This window comes from Sipha flava, unplaced genomic scaffold (assembly GCF_003268045.1).
Source record: "Sipha flava isolate LNK unplaced genomic scaffold, YSA_version1 223_pilon_pilon, whole genome shotgun sequence".
Lineage (NCBI taxonomy): Eukaryota > Metazoa > Arthropoda > Insecta > Hemiptera > Aphididae > Sipha > Sipha flava.
In genome coordinates, this window is record NW_020272855.1 from 180,081 (window position 1) to 198,119 (window position 18,039).

Consider the following 18,039-nt stretch of genomic DNA (forward strand, 5'->3'; position numbering starts at 1 on the left):
TCGCTTACATACCGCACACAACGGCCATTGCGACCGACAGCCGCCGCCGCATACCTGTGTACACGGATATTTCGTCTACACGACGTTTTTAACCCGTCGACGACGGTCTCGCGCGCGTATGACGTAAATCGACAACTATTACGGCACACGCGAGACCATATAATCATACACATATAATATACACTCTATTGGTACTACTATATACTACTGTGCGACAAAACAACAGGCTTCGAATACACATGTACAGCGTGCGCAGCAGCCCGTGAACGACGGGCACACATTTGAGGGCGTACAGATTAAAAACTATTTTCGATTCGATCCGAACGGGTAGTTAGTACGACCGCGTCCGCCCGTAGTCGACCCGATTACTTTTCGCGTCAACACAATGCGGACTGTGGTTTGTTCGGCAAATAACTGCATAAAACTACTGGTGCACGGGCATCGTCGTCGCTCAACACCGTTATTATTTCCCGCAGAGTTGAAAAATTAAACGCGTTCACGTACGAAGATAATAATGATATTCAATAAAAAAATTATGCGATCGCTTATAACCGAATGGCAATGAAAGGAGAAAAATTGTTACAGTTAAATCGATACTCGGATAATACAAATGTCTGTATAATTAAAATCAATTGGTATTGCGATTTCTAATTACATTACTTCATCAATTAACGAAATACTAACAGATGGACGGCGCAGCACACGATATAAAATCGCAGAAAAATATTTTTTGAAATCTCTTTCGGTGAACTGTTTATTTGCTTTCTCCGAAAAGAACTGTTCTTTAAGTGCTATACATCCGTCAATACTTTACGGTTAATAACATCAGTAAACGATCGTTTGGTCTAGAAATAAGAACAGAAAATACATTTTCAACCAAAATAATTAATACGTGATGGATACCAATATTTAAAACGGTACTAGTTTAACGAATACTCATATATACATTACCATTTATAGTTTCTCGTCTAACTGTCCACCATATTAGGAGGCTTCGTCTTTCGACACTGCTCCATATACAATATGGTTTTCTAATTACAGACGTTAGGTGCGTATTACATTTAGTCATTCAACAAGATAAAATTATCCAGACTAAATCATCTTGTTCTGTCATATTATACTTAGGTTTTATTAAGAGCTATAAATTTAAAAATGAAACACCCGTTAATCATTGTATAAAACTGATTAACTTATTACGACGGAACTGAAATAATATGACTTCATTATCACTCCATAATCATTTTTTATTCATAATATACAAAGAAAAATCAAAATAATTAACTTTAATAAAATTAAACAATAAACAAACCTAACTTCACTAAAGTTTAAGAAGAGACATCAATGCTATCTAATTTTACATTTTTATTTTGTTCTACTTTAATTCTCCTCTGTTCGAGCTAATATGACAATTATATGAACATTTTTGAAAAAAAAAATATTCATTTTAATTAATTATTAACTTCAAAATATTAAGTACTCCATAAATAACATATTCGAAGTTAAACGGTCATCAATATAAACTGCAATGGCGCGAATAAATGATACGATTCTTTTTATCAAGTAAAGGGTGTAGTAGGTAGCAAAAATACGTGATGCTTACAGAGCGTACATGATATTCATCTACAATCTACATGTAGTGTTTTTTAAGTGTTCTTGGGATATGCACGCAAGAATAAAAACGGTTTTGAACTCGATCTTCAGGGATACATATTTTAATTATTTTTGTTTGAACTTTTGATGGTATCTATATACTTAAAATAAAGTTTTTTTTTTCATTCTGATTTTGAAATTCTGCCATATTAGAACAGATTCCAAGTAATAACGGTGCTATATTTTTTTTTCACGGATCTGATCACCAGAGCGTTAAATTATTTTTGTTAGAACCTACCTATTTTATCAATTTGATTTAAAAAAAAAATGAAAACATAAATAATAGTATACACAAAAAAATACTATAATTTAGGCTTTATGAAATATTTTTAGTCAAATATACATGAAAACAAAATATTTACATAATTTACATTTGAAAAGTTTATCGAGAATAGAAAATAATATTTACGTACAAGTTAAAATATTTAATCCCACATTCCGAACCCAAAGGAGACTCCAAGACTCCTTTGTTTTAGATTCTTTTAAAAGATATTTTCAATTACTAGACGTCCGTTAAAAAATTCGATTTGTTCAACCGAGAAGAATTCAAAACAATATCTCTTATAGATTTATATATATTATTTTATATATTTATAATATATTCCCATATATTATACTACCGATGCTATGTTTGTCACCGGTGTTCACATCAAATGAGATTTCATACTTTCCCCCCTCACACCATGCATTATTATCATCAAACAATTCAACAATTTAATTTATGGATCCCTACACCCGCGCTCATACACAAACATGCTCATATAAATATATATATATATATATATTGATACAGTTGACAAGACGACAGTGACAACAACTTTCTTTGTGGAAGTCACGTTTACGCTTCCGATTAGATTATAAACACCGCTTGGAAGTGCAGCAAAGGGTACTTGCGCGTCGACACGTAGGGAACAAGAGAAACAACGACACCAAAGTGAATCAGTTCTCAAGGATCACTGTAAAAATAAATCACTACATATTTCGTGAAAAAATAAAGATATAACGCCAACGATAATATTATTATCGATCGGATTCTGGTTGCTGGCAACAATTCGTGTTTATAAGAACAAGCATGTGCGTGTGTGTGTCAGATTTTATAATAATAATAACACAACACGGCCGCAGAGCGGCGACGCATACGCACACACCACGCACGTAAATATATAAAACGAGGAATAATTTCTTTCTATTTCGATCTCATCGTCGTCACCTACGAGGGAAAATGTTCACACGACAGGGTGGCCGCCGTTGATTCGAAATCGACGGATATGCGCGTGACGACCACGGAAAACCCGAGAACAGGGCTTTCGGAGCGATAATCTGAAAGTGGCCGCGGAGGGGGAATCGGATAAACAAGAGGAAGGTACGACGAGACCGATTACGTCCGAAGAGAGAATGTGGCGGGAGTGCATCCTCTCCTTTATACCCGGTACATGACGACGGTCGCTGCTGCTTTCTTCCGGTGCGCCGAAGAGAAAAACGGTATCGACGCGTGTCCCAATTGCACAGATAGGCCTATAAAATTCCTCTCGCCGCGCGCGCCGTCCGTGGCGATTTACCGTTTTCACGTGCTGCTATCGCCGCCTCGCCGTCATTTCCGCGAGCTTCGCCGACAACAATAACCGCCGATTTGACGAGAAGAAAACGGGAGGCTTTGACATCATAATATGTAGGGCGACTTTCGTTCGAGTAAACGCATTACGGAATTTCTCTTCCGTACGAAAATATCGATCGGTAAACATATTATTATCATGGTGCGTGTTGCGGACGAGAAGAAAAAATACGTTTCTATAACATCGAATTACGTTCGAGGCGCGATCGTATAGCAATAGTGATTTCGTACGCGCACGCACGTAGGGTACGGATATTATACATATCTCTCATTATTGTCGACGAGAGGAATTTACGGACGGGAAGCGTGTTGCGGAGGAGAGGCACGGGATTCTTTTCGCCGCCGGAGCAAGTCTCGCGCGGGCAGCAGACGTGAGACAATAATATTGAAGCCCGCGTACGAGGTCGGAGAGGAGAGATTCTCATCCGGTGACGAGGCGAGGAGAGACCGAGGATAATACACCACGACGACGAAGACGACAAAGCAATGATGGGCGGGGGAGTATAGGGGCAACGGTGGAGAGGAGAGAAGGGCAGCGGCAGCAACAGCAGTGGTCGCGTGCAAGAGAGACGGAAAGCGGCGGATGAGGAAAAAAAAAGCAGGTGTTTGACCCGTAAAACATTGACCAATGAACACCAACAAGTGAGAGAGGTGAGAAGATACACATATACAATTTGACCCTCCCCACTACCGTAGCCGACGGAGCAGCGAAAAGGACATACCGGTGTACCGGTGCTGCTCTCCGGAGGAGGCGAGAGCGGTGTGTGCACATCGTACGCGTGTACACAGGAGGAGTGTGCGGTTAAAACATCAGCGCACATCCTGCGGCACATATTATTACAATCACGAGCAATCGGCTCGCGCGCGATCGACTCCCAAGTACACACACACATATAACGCGGTACCTCCTGCGTCGATACGACACACGCGCGCGCGAGCAGTACGACCAACTACGCACAATAATAATAATACGAATTCATTACATGTTGTTGTAAAGTCGACGCGAAGAGCTGTACGGTGAAGAACGCGTGCGAGACAGAGAGAGAGAATTGGCGAGAGTCATGGGATACGACGATGACGGGGGGAAAAATAGGAGTACGTACAGCATTTTCGTCATGTCTCCGCGGCACAGCCGAGGGTGTGTTGCATAAGCAGTGGCATTTTACTCGAGGGTGGTTGTAAATAAATACGAGGGAGTATATAAATAGTGCGCATTACACGTTGAGAACCACTGGCGCACAATATTACACGACGATGTACGTACACACGGGTATTTATACGTATATAGGTGTATGTGTACTATAGGAATAGTAATAATAAATCGTATGCGCGCAATACCGAAGCGACCGGCGGCCGCGATGTGGAGGGGGTTACGCAAAGAAGTGGAGTGAGCGTGCATGTGTGCGCGCGTATTCTACTGCCCGCCGTGTAATAGCGGTGGCGGCGGCGGTGACGGACGGACCAATGGGGGAGAGTGACGGTGAGAAAGAGAGAGCGAGCCGAACGCGCGGAGGGTATAATACCGATCCAAAACTGCCTGCACTGCGGCTTATAGGCACGAGCGCTGTTTGTCGTACGGTGTTGCCACGGGCCGCGAACCCAATGACCGTACGCGGGCGTATCGACGAAGCCACCGCCGCCGTGCACCGTAAACACATCGTATGCGCTTATCGTGGCGCACACGCACTAATATTCTTGGGTCCCGCACGCAGGTGGTCCGGACGCGACGACGATGACGACGATGCCCACCATCGCCGTACGTACTCGATACACACACGTACGTACGTATGTGTGTACGTATTTTTTTTCCTACTTTTTTTTTTCCACTGTACCATTACAACACCCACCGCCGCAGACCGTTATTATTATTATCATTATTACGTACGCGTAATATGTATAAATTATTGTGCGGAGAGCCGTAACGTGTAATGGATAAGAGAGGAGAAAAAAAAGTGCCTTGGTCCTATAAACGTCCGGTGAACGCGCGCGCACGAGATGACGATGAGACCAATTAAACGAATGGAAGAAGAAAGGAAAAAATAAAAAAATAAATAATAATACAATAGTAATAAACGACCCGCAACGATGAGGAATGCGAGTGCGCTTGTTTTGATGAGCTACTCTCGGACGGCGACGTATATTATTGGAAGGTAAAATTCCAAGGATCGCGCGCGCGATACACGGGCCCAGGGTCACAGCGTGTGTGACACGGTTGCCGGTGTAAAATTATTATCGTGTACAAACACATCGATGGTACAGTGCGGTGTGTATGCGTTTAAAAATACTCTGGGCCGTTTTTATTGTAACCATATTTTCCGTGAACGTGAATATAGTGACGATGAATTATTTCAGCAACACATATGGTGAGGAGCAGACATCGGACGATCCGAGACCGAGTGATGACGAGTAGGCGAAAGACGACTTTGGCCGGCAATAAGTATACAACGATGATCTTTAACGCTTAAAAAAAAAAAAAAAAAAACATTCAGAATATCGAAACTACGAAATATGCGAGTGTGCGATTGAAACGCGTACGTTACAAACGTCGGACTTGTGCGCTGAACAGTTCACTCCAAGGACAATTAATTAGGTACGCGACGTGCCTGACGTTAAAACAAACGTCGCGACACGTTCGTAATTATACAATACACGAGTAAACACGATACACATTCGTACCCATCGCGGTGAAAACCACCGTAATATAATCGAATTCCCTGAAAAGTAGAATCGTTTCAACGATTAGATAACTGCGGTTTTTTGAAGAGAATCTCGTCCGTTGTCGTCATCACGACGGAATAGAGAACACAAAGTTCACATTACAGTGCAAAAATGTTAACTGCGATAATCAGCTGACGATAATAGGATTTGTACGGTAGGATTTGTACCGTCGTCGGCGAGGTAAGCACCAATCACGCGTGAATGCAACGCCGCCAACACCACTATTCTTTCGAAATTGATAGCATACACGTAAAACACCATAGATTGTAGTTATCAGCAACACGTCAAGCAGCTGCAGCTGATTAAAATGGTACAAGATTTGACATTTTATTACCGACATAATATATGAAAAGGACAAATAATTACCACCGCGATTCATGGGCGATAACGTAAATATGTTTCAAATAATTCGAGAACGTCGTGTGTGTGCTCTGTAGTAGAACAACCATAATTTCTCGTAAATATCTTTTTTTCATAGCCGACCGGCGGAGATAAGGTTTATTGAATATTGCTTATCTTCTTCACGGACACAACTAGATAATATATTTTATACGTCTATATTTTGTTTTAGTTTTATGTGCGTATACAACCATATATACGTACATCGTGTGCCAGGAATCTATCTTAAACCGACACCTAAAATCCTGAGAGCGGTTTTCCTTTTTACATATTCATTCCTCTGGCCTAGATCAAAGATTATTTCCCGTATAATATAACGCACATAAATACAATATTATTGTGCACACAATACGGTGACACAAAACTTCTTTTAAAACGCATGCGACTTTTAACCTTGTCCGGATTATCGATAACGGCCTTCAATAAGATAACAGCAAAATAATATAATAATTTATCACTTATCACCATAGAAATACGTAAAAAGCATTGCGCCGTTCTAGAGACTTCGCAGCAAACTAAAAATTAAAAGTAATAAACTCGAATTATTGAGATAATTTGTTTATTTAATATATACGTCAATAAAATGTATTAAATAGTCAATGCGGTTAACCAAGAATAGTAAATTAAATCTACAGAAATATTTCGGATGGATACGAAAAATGTCAAAATGTAAATGTGACCCTAAAATACTAATCGGTACCGTACGATAAAACGTAAAAATCAGAACTCGCTAGAAATGTCGTCCGAACGTCAAAAACCGTCAAAATCTCTATCTATCTTAGTAAATACAATATACATGACCGATTACATCAGACGGAAGCGACATATTATTATCAATAGAATATACGTTCAGAATAAAATAAACAAGAAAAAAAAACCGGACACAGTATACTTGTTTGATTATGCATGCGCTACAGTTTTGGGGGTGAACACAAGTTCAAGGTCCTCAACACACACACACACACACACACATTATGTCTTGTGTGCACATAAGAACGTACCAACATAATATCACAATGAAGAGACACGATGATACGGATTATGCGATACACCGATGGGCAGTAACACAAAACGTTGAGTAGCCATATAACACATACACACAGACACGCGATATATTCATTTATAAATTAACATAAACACACATATTATGTATAAATATTTTTTTTTACGTCGACGTGAACATGATGGCCGCCGAGTGCAGGCGGCGGCGGTGGTATCAACCGGTGGGCCGGAAATCGACCGTTCCCCTAAACGCAACTACTACCTATAACAATGCCGAAAGGTGTTTTTTGTGAACCATCGAAAAAATAATAATAATAAAACTCGTCGGCGACGTTATGTGTTTTTAGACGAATGGGTATTATAACAATGTATAAATATTGTTTTTACAAAGACGGCATTGCGCCGTTTCTCCTCTCTGCCGCGGCAACTGATTGGGTGGTAAACACGATTGACGACACGCACTCGACACCAATGGCAGAGGTCGAAACACAAACGTAGTCATAATCGACGAAACGTTTTCAGGGACGACTTACGGCGACATCGGTGGCGGTTAGGAGAGGCAACGGCGACCGAACGCGATCGCATCTGTCCCCTGTCTCGACCACCGCCGGTTCTTCTAACATATATACACACACGCACACACGATACCATGGCTAGGCTTACTTACCGCCAAACGCGGCCGTACCAAACGAAAATCGATTAATTTATTAACTAAAAGGGGGAAGATTTACACTGGAAATGAAACGGTCCGTATTCCGTAATAACATTTTCACTACGGTCGATGATTCTAAAATAAAATATACGACAAAATCCTTCCGAATTTGATTGGAATTTTTTTTTTCTAACACCATTTAAAAAACTTATCAACATTTGAAATGTCTAAAATCTCCAAAATCATAAATCAATATATGTATATTTGTAAAAATCATGTTAACTTTTTTTAAATAAAAAAAATCGTATTTCACCAGTACGATTAAAAAAATAGAGCAATTGAAACAAATTAAACGTTTACCACATACCAACCTAGGTAATAGTTATACGCAGCGCCAATTCTAACCTACATATACCAACAACATCGAACACCTGTGTGTAGGACCTTCAATTATGTGCATTACAAGTTACAACACTAATGACGTAATACAGAACTCAATTGTAATTATAAATTTTCGAATTTTTATCCATCATTCAAGATAAAACTTACTAAAAAAATACTGCGGATACACTTTGCTTCACGCATAACCAATATTTGATTTATTTGAATAGACATTGGCATACTCCGGGCGGGAGAACACGCATATTTGTTTGTAAAATCTGTAAAAGAAATGGAATTTATCCACGATTTTTCGAGACACACGAAAATCACAAGGAGATTTCGCTGTTATTTCGCGCTAACACATACTGGAAAAGTCACCTATGTAAATATATAAACAGGACGAAGAGCAAAGAGGGACTAATCAAATCTTTGGCCGTTTTTTGTCGTTTCCTAAAACTATTTGACCACGCGGAACATGTTCATATATGGCTAATTGATTTCCATTTAACGTGTAGATAATTAAGAGATTGTAAAGATTGATAATAAATATTATTTTTTTAAAACTTTTTCGAAAACGGGCAAACGTAAGTTGCACCCAACAAGGGAAAACAATTGTAAATTGCGCCCGGTATTTTTCGGATATTAATTTTTGTGTAGTAAATTGCGCCCGGTATTTTTCAAGTACAAATTTTTGTATAGTAAATTGCGCTCAATAGAAATATTATTTTTATGATAGTCATATAGCATTACCCAGAGGACACCACAAAGAGGCGATTATCACTGTCCTCCAAAAATGTTATTTTTGGTTTACTTGAAATGAATAAATTAATTAATAAAAATAGGAAAATTATTTTATTTTTTTTTAAATATTATGGTATTAATTATAGTTTATTAAATTTTTTTTGTTAGGTTAAAAATGTTAATAATAAAAAATACAGTTATAAGTTATCTGCATAGTAATGAGACATCATCTTCACATATTCAGCCCTAGTAATAGTGTTTTCATTGTATTGTTGAATAATTTTTTCCATTTTTTTAATTTTTTTTTTTTTTTATTCGGTGTTTTGAAATGTAGGAACAAATGAAATGTATGAACTTATAAGGTTCATTTATAATATTAATTTTTATATATATTTCAGATTGTAACTCTAATACTTTATCCAAAAAAATAAAAAATGAGGTGGTTACTTTTATAGTAGATACTATGTGGGCGCAATTTACTATACTCATTTTAAACCCCGAAAAATCCTGGGCGAAATTTACCATACCTATTTTATAACCAAAAAAATCCCGGGCGCAATTTACTGTAGTATTTTTACTACCTACTTAATGTGGGTGCAATTTACAAGTGCCTTCGAAAACCACGTCCAATTCACACAAAATGCAAAAATATTTTCGAAATAATTATCGGAGAACATTATACGTAGCGCATTGAATACCGAGTATAAACCATGTGTGCGCTATTGTATGCCATATTCCGAATAGCCCAACGCAGTCGCATAATAGCGATACAAGAAAACTGTGGTCGATGTGTTGCTGCTGATGCGATGCAACAACGTTATCGAATTATCCCGTGAATAGGTTAAGTACACACGCCCATACACAACTATACGTATATACGTAAGTACGGTGTATACAATAATAATATATATAGTGCATGTATAACGTTACAATGTATGTATATAAAACACGAACGCCGCGGTGGCGCGTCGTAGGCGGGAGGGTTGCGCGGTGGTATTGGCGGCGACATCGCGGACACGCGCGTCCACAACGTGCGCGCGACGGCGGCGTATACGGTACGTCAAAATCACGGTGGTGGCGGTGGCATTGGGTGGAGAACGAGTGCAGGACGCAAGGGGAGGGAAGGAAAGAGTCGGCAGCGGGGGCGGCCACCGATATTACATGAGCACGGAACTCGACGAGGAGGTGGGGTGGTGGCACGGCGGCGGGGCGAGACGCGGAACGGGTGTAGGAGAGAATGAGAGATCGGTATCGATTCGCTGGCATCACCTCCCTCGTCGTCGTCGTCGTCGTCGCCACCGCCGCCGTAGCCGCCGCCACCGGCACGTCACCCCGCCACCTCACCTTTGGCCGAGGCCGCCGTCGCGCCGCCGTACGAATAATCCAGAGGGTTAAACACCCTTGAAACAAACAAATAACCGCCGCCGCTGGGATGACAAATAAGCACATATACGCAGTGCGATTTCCCGAGAGCGGAATAAAGAAAAGGCCACCAAAAACGGCAATGTTTTCACACTTGAAAATCCGAATCCGAACGTACTTCGATTGTTCTTTTGACGACACGAGCCCCCCTCCCCCCACGGGGGATATTTCGTGTGCCCGCCATCGAACGTTGTCATGTCCCGAGGACGACGTAACTTTTTGACTTGGACGTATTGGGTACGCTTTACAATCGATTTACCAAAATCACACACGCAGTGCACGCAATGTAAGACACGACATTGTTTTCATTACATAATAAACGTACCTAACCTACCTAAACCTACCGTTCACAATACATTTTATATCCAAACTCAATAGCGGTACCCGTATGGAATATATACGTTTCGGTAACGGGAAACCCGCGTAAACATAAATGTTTGTATTTGATTACGATACCATCCGCTAGTGACCCACACAAGAACCACCAGTGGGACGGGAAATTATCGGTAACCCACAAGTTTAAACGACGATTATTATGAAAAGTTTCTTTTGGATTCTAAAAACAATATTATCCTTTTGACATTCGATCTCGCCTCCCCTTCAGGACGACAACAGTCGGTGTTGGTGGTGTTTGTTCAAGTCTCAATAATATCATGCGAATATTTATAACGCCTATCATTTTTATACAGAAGGTTTTGTTTAAACAACGCGAACGGTTACGGATAGTTAAGCCAACCCCTGGTTTGAAGGGCTGTTCACGCGTATACATACGTATAATAAAAACACACCGTTGTAATACGTTTAGCATCTCCAAACAGGCGTATGAACTGAAAATCTCGGTCGTTTCATCGAAATTCCTACACATTAATATTCTGGTTGGAAATGAAAAAAAAATCGTTTTTCGTGGCGCATGAATGGTTAAAAAGAAAAATGACATTGGCTGGAATTGAAATTCGTTGATGAATATATTGTAGCGATCATTAGTGGCAAAAGTAAACACGTGCCACGCGATGTAGATGAATACCCCATACGTAACATAGATGTATTTGAACGTTTGGAAAGAGAACGTTAAAGGCGATTGACCAGAGACAATTGGGTTTATTAAAAATGATTAGGAAGGTTTGGTGTACACACACACACACAAACACACCCCATTGCCGTATTGATTTTGACTTTCGCACGGGACACACGGAACATAATAGCTAATACTAAATTCTCCAAACACTCAATTATACGCTATAATACATATATTATATCATGTACACAACGCTTCCACTCAAGGTAATCACCGCTGTTATACAATGGTGTTTCAAGAACGTGCGCAAGTGTATTGGCTGATTATCGAATATCGGGCTAAAATTACAATGTAACCATTAACCATCTATAACCAATCATCGTAAGAACAATATGTATTTCCGCGACGGAAAGAGAGAAAAAAAAAATGAATAAATGGAATGGCGCGCGCATTCACGACACCTGCGCACCTTTATACCACCCGCTGCCGCTTGTCGCGTAGAAAATAAGGAAGTGTACACGGTGGGTACGATGAAAAATTGATCGTTAGACGATTAGTAACGGATTGCGAGAAACCGTAGGTAAAGAAAACCGTTCGCCCGAGTGGGATGATAGAACGACGCGCGCGCGTTGATCGCGACTTGTTGCCGTAACACGTCGCGCGCGAACTGAACCGTGTGGTTTTCACGAAATCCGAACGCGACGGGAAAAGCCTCGACCGCGAACGCGTTTCCCACCAGTTCCCGCGACGATGAGTCGGACGGACGCCGCGGGACCGTCTCGCCGAGCGCACAACACGACCGACCGCCGGCCGACGGCGTCTCCCCCGACGCACCGGCACCACAACGTACGGCGCGCGTCGGTACACGTTCTCTATTACCGTCACCACCGCCCGTTATGCACGCGCGCCGCTCGGAGTACGTTTGTTGGGCGGGGGGAGGGGGAGGCACATGTCAATCGCGAGCAACGGGATCGCATGGCGCGCGCGCAACGCGATGCATTTCGCCGCCACCGTTAACCGGTTACCTTGCGCGGTCGTCGTGAACCGTTCGGCGCGCGCAAGCCCCGACCGCCGGCCGCCCGGCCTTGGACTTTTGACTTTGCAAATTTTTTCCAACGAAATTCACTCTTCTCCACTGACGCCGCGCACTACCGACACTGACGGCGCGAAGACAGATCACGTTCATTACACTATTACCATTTATTTTTTTCCGTTTCCGATCGATTTTCAATCCCACCGGTAAACGTATGTTTAGGGAAACGACAACAAATCCGTAAGACTAATTGCTGATAAAGTGTGCGCGAGTCGATAAAAAACGTGATGTAACAACGTAATATATACGTAATATACGACGGCAAGCCACCTGCAAGGATAACGTACATAACTATTGCGTTCTACGATAACAATAATGGACGATGCGCGACGACGGTCTTATCGCTAAATAATAATATTGGAATCGAAGGACTTCGGTTTAAACGATTGAAAAAAAAATAAAGAATAATAAAAACGACTGAGCGTCGTAACGTAAAATAGGAGATTTATAATTTCGTCGACGGACGACTGTCATTATTAACAACAGTCTTCTCCACACTTCTTATTAATCGCAAGTGATGTAATTAAATGCGTTTCGTACACGACCGGGAAATCGGTAAAAATAACATAATATCTAGTAAAAGAGAAACGGTTTCTCATCGGGCGTTCTGGTGTAATGATTTCGATTTTTAACCATCATCACGGACTTAGGTACGAAATCGACGAGCATTGGCGAACGTCACGCTATCTGGACGTCAACGTCCGAGTCCGTGTTCATTTCTCTGTCGCTCGCTCTCTATCTCTATCCGCGTGTAAACGAATTTTCTTCACTCAATGTTCGCATAACATAAATTTTATTCAGTAATAACAACATTACTATTATTTTCACCAAACTAGATACTTTTCATAAGTCTTAACTAACAGCCATGGATAATATCCAACAGACTTACTAATAACAACTAACGTCAACTACTATAACCGTTCAAGGGCAAAATCCAAAACACGTAGATAAGCTTAAATTTCACCATAGTTGTACGTATAACGGTCGTCTTTACTACTCAATCCTTACAGTAAAAGAATCACAGCAATAAATTAATTATTCCCTTTGTATACACATTATTATTATGTATAGGTATTTTAAGTCATATACTGTTCGTTTATAACTCAGCGTTCATTTTTTTTTGTCGCAAGTTGTTATCTAAAAGAAAATATTCAAATTGCGCAAACAGTGCGCGACGACATTGAGAGTTGTAATTATTTCGTTAGCAGATAAGCTATTGTGAAAAATGTACGAGCAATTTAATATTGAATACACGACATATATTGTATATTATTATTTAAAATAAAAAAGAGATTGTACAACATCAAATGGTATATGAAAAATAATAAATAAATAAAAAAATTCCATTAGGACGAATATTACATACGAAGCAATGTACATACACATTTGTTTTACTCTAAAGATTGTTATTTCGTCCGAGCTCATAGTTTCCTTTCACCGATAAGTAACTGTACGGGGCTTGGGCACGGGAGCATTGTTATCCTAACTGGGCCATCTCCGCGTGAAACACTTTACTGCTTTGCTTATTATTTTTATAATTATTTCTTTTTCAATAAATTTAAAATTTTAAACAGTAATTTAAACCTAAATGAGTATCTGATGACATTAAACTAATAACTAACCATGTCACATTTATTTTTGGTGTGATATTTTCGATGTGAAAAAAACATTTTAACTACAGTAACAAGTAATTTACCTACACGAGATTTTCTCGTTGAATTGTGGTATGAATTTGATTGAATTATGATCATGGGTAGAGAGAAACTAAGAACGTCGTAGCAACTATAGTTGCAAAGCTGAATTTTCACAAATTTTGATTAAAAATTCAGGAAACCAACATAGGCATTGTACAGGTTTGTAAAAAAAAAAAATTAAATAACTAGAAAACATGTGTTTCGGGCGAAAAATATAAGTGCTTCAACAAATACTTCATTAATGTTTTGTTCTACTCATTAAAATCACTCAGTATACATTTTTTTCACCGAGAACGTCTATAATATATAAATATAAATCAAGAAATAATAATCAACAATAAATTTTAATTTCATAATCTTCTAATTATATTTATAATTCATATATATTTTTTATTCTAATTTTAAATTGTTAAAAATAAGATCAAACACCAAATTAATATTTACAAATTGTTGAATAATAACTCACAAAAATATACAATGAAAACACAGATGTATACACATATACATATGTATATACCTATTTATAATGTTGATAAATTAAATTCTTATAAACAAATTTTTATTCTTCAAGTTCATTGACTATCAATATTGTGTTAAAATGAGATTCAATTAAATTTCTAGTCTGAACAGTAGGGTAATTGACCTCAAAAAATCAGATTCAATTAATTAAAGAACCAATGAACATTATTTGTCATCCAAAGATAATTTTCTTACTGTTATAATTATATTTATATTAAAAACTAATACTAATCTACATTATTGAGACAGTAATACTATACTTTTTAAATTATTTTTTTTAAATTAAAAAATATTATTTACTGAATAATGAATATCAAAGATTAATCATTATTACTATTATACTTGATTTATACGATGCAATTTTGTACACCTTAAATTTTTATGATTTTAAGAATGTACGATGAAAAATATTAAAATTAAATTATTTAAATAGATAAGAATTTTATCTGTATTTTTATGCACTATTATATACATCAATCAATCAGATCTACAGAATATACCCACATCAGCAATTATCAACCTTGAAGTTGAAATGTATGATTATGAAACACTTGGCAACGGTAAACAACCTGATAGAAAATGTTGTGTTAAAAACCCGATATTATAGTTAAGTTACAATTATTTTTCTAACATTTAGATAAAACTGCTAATTATCAAATTAATAATATAGAACTAAGGCCAAAATAAAGAACTAATAGAATATAAAATAAAATGGGTCAACTCTATATTTTCAAAACATTAATAGTTTTTAACTAGTTAACTGAGAGTTATTTAAGATATATGACTACACAAATGGCAACCAAGTGTAATAAATCAAATTTAAAAACTATGAATTAAAAAAAAATTTGAATTTACTTACCGGTGGCATGGTATTGCCATTTTCCATGGGTTTTTTGTCATTCTTCTTGACATTTCTTTTGGTTTTGGTTTCCATGTACTTTTGTTTGAGCATTAATGTTTCTTGCACATTTTGCTGCTCAGCAAAAGCGTTACTATAACGCGGAACACAGTCCTGGTTGTGTCTCCTGTACCCTTCCATTCGTCTTTTTAGTCTATCGATAACCGCTTGTCGCTTATGGACAACGACATCGGCCATGCCGGGGGCGGCGGATTGTTGCTGCAACACACCACAGCCGCCCCCCAACAATGCACCTTGGTCCAATCCTTCAGGACCGCAATTCAGATGGTAGCTCGCCAGTTTAGTGGAATGAATACAATCAGCTACTCACATTTGCACTGGAAATCATCAAAATCAAAAATGTAAACAAATCAACAATTCATTATCACTGATAATGTACGACAACAAAATGGTTAAAAAATTGTGTTACGGCATGATAGATGATATAGAAATGCTATTATCTCTATGATAAACAAAAAGCTAAGTGCCTCATGATCCATTCAATGAATATATGGGTTGATTTTTTCAAAAATGCAAACGGATTGATAACTAGCGAAAAATTAAAGGTATACAAAATATAAACTGCAAAATATTCAACAGGTATCATTGTGAAACATTGACAATACGATACAGTATCAACCATGTCGAATAAACGCACAGAAACATTACAAAAATAGCTGACTGATAACGAACTCGAGTAGCGGGGCGAGTCGACGATTTTCAAATTCAAATTTGCGCGTATGTTTGCCGAAGAGATTTTGATTTTTGGCGCGTATTTTAGGTATCTTTAGGTTTGAGAAAACTACCGAGGACGAAAATCAAAAACGATATTCCAACATAGTCATTTAACCATATCGTGATAGAATATATGTAGTGGTGTACGTACTCATTGACAGCACTAAAAGTAGCTCAGCGGGACGGACGAAGATATCTTCGTCGGTTCGTTTACGTCAGGTCGACGTACATCTTGCGGGTCGACGAAACTCTCAGCGATCGGCGATGATAACTACTGGGCCGATTGAAAAAACACGGATAAAATAAAATGAAATTGATCGCCAACGTCCCCGGACGATACGCGCAGCGACGATTCAAGCGACCGGTACGAGCTATGGTCGGTCGCGACACCAGTAATAATAAATTGCCATTAGAGCGTCACGGGAATAATCATACGCAGACTGGGACGAGCAAAAAAATGTCGAAAAATCCGACTAGTAAAGACCGTGTGACGGGGTTTTTGACGAAAATCAGAGTATTTGCTGTACGAAAAACGGACGACGATGCGACGTACGGTGGTACCAGTTCGAGACGCGTCATACGACTGCCGCCATTGTTTTCAGTTAGGAAACGGACGGACCATGCCGCCGCCGCCGCCGCCGCACATAATATTATAAATTCGAGCGGTACGGTGTTACCAACTTAACACGCGGCGGTGATCGTACGGCACGAGCGCCGCAAGCGAAATAATACGACGACGACTTACTGTACGGTTACCGCAGTTATTGCGCGACGACGACGCCGTGTCGCGCCTTACGCTGCCTAGGTCACACGGGTGGAACGTGTACCTCGGCGGCATTAATCTCCGTTCCGTCGATAATTCTCATGACTATTTTTAATTTTTCGCTGATCTCGTTCCGTTTCACCTACCGGAACCCGTACGGTTTTGGTTATGGAAAAAACCCGAACGGTGATTTTTTTTCGTCACCGCGTTCTTATCGTAATAATAATTATTACGTACAGACGTAATACGTGCCCGGAGTGTGCTGCGCCGATAACGTTTGGAATCTCGTAGCGGCGGCAGTGTCGCGCGCGTACGGCGAACCGGAAATTTCACCAAGTTCACCGCCACCGCCGCCGCCGCCCGAACGGTTCCAAGTCGATCGTGCGCGTACACACGCGCGCTAGCGGTGGGTGGGACGTAACGTGGTTGGGGCGGGCGGGAAGCGGTGAAGGGGAAAACGGTTTTCGACGTTCCGCGGAGTGGAATAATATATGGAAAATAATATTACGGGAAAGAGAAGTAAAAAAATAAAAAACGATCTGGTTTCGAGACCGCGCTCATAACGCGTATTTATACCTGTATATAATAAACACTCCGTTGTATTTGTTTTTTAACATTACTCCGTTTCGTGCGCGCGGCGCGACGTACACGTATTTGTATTTTTTTTTTCGTCCCCGACGATTTTACGCGACGGCTATTCCATTTTTTTTTTCTACGCATCGCGCGTACGCGTGCGAACCGCCCG

General features: G+C 39.6%; 1 protein-coding gene across 2 annotated transcripts in view; it reads right to left on the reverse strand.

Annotated features, from left to right (window-relative positions):
• LOC112683306 (GATA zinc finger domain-containing protein 10-like) overlaps positions 1 to 17,120 on the reverse strand; it is a 31,154-nt gene extending 14,034 nt beyond the window's left edge. The window contains exons 1-2 of one of the 2 annotated variants that reach the window (XM_025554277.1): positions 16,683 to 17,120; positions 15,758 to 16,134 (exon numbers count right to left, since the gene is read on the reverse strand). In XM_025554277.1, coding sequence (XP_025410062.1) covers positions 15,758 to 15,994 — 237 coding nt within the window. In that variant the 5' untranslated portion in view covers positions 15,995 to 16,134; positions 16,683 to 17,120. Of the gene's footprint in view, positions 1 to 8,582; positions 8,693 to 15,757; positions 16,135 to 16,682 lie in introns of those variants that run through there. The other variant, XM_025554278.1, reaches the window with a different exon arrangement.
• Between the last annotated feature and the right edge of the window lie 919 nt (positions 17,121 to 18,039).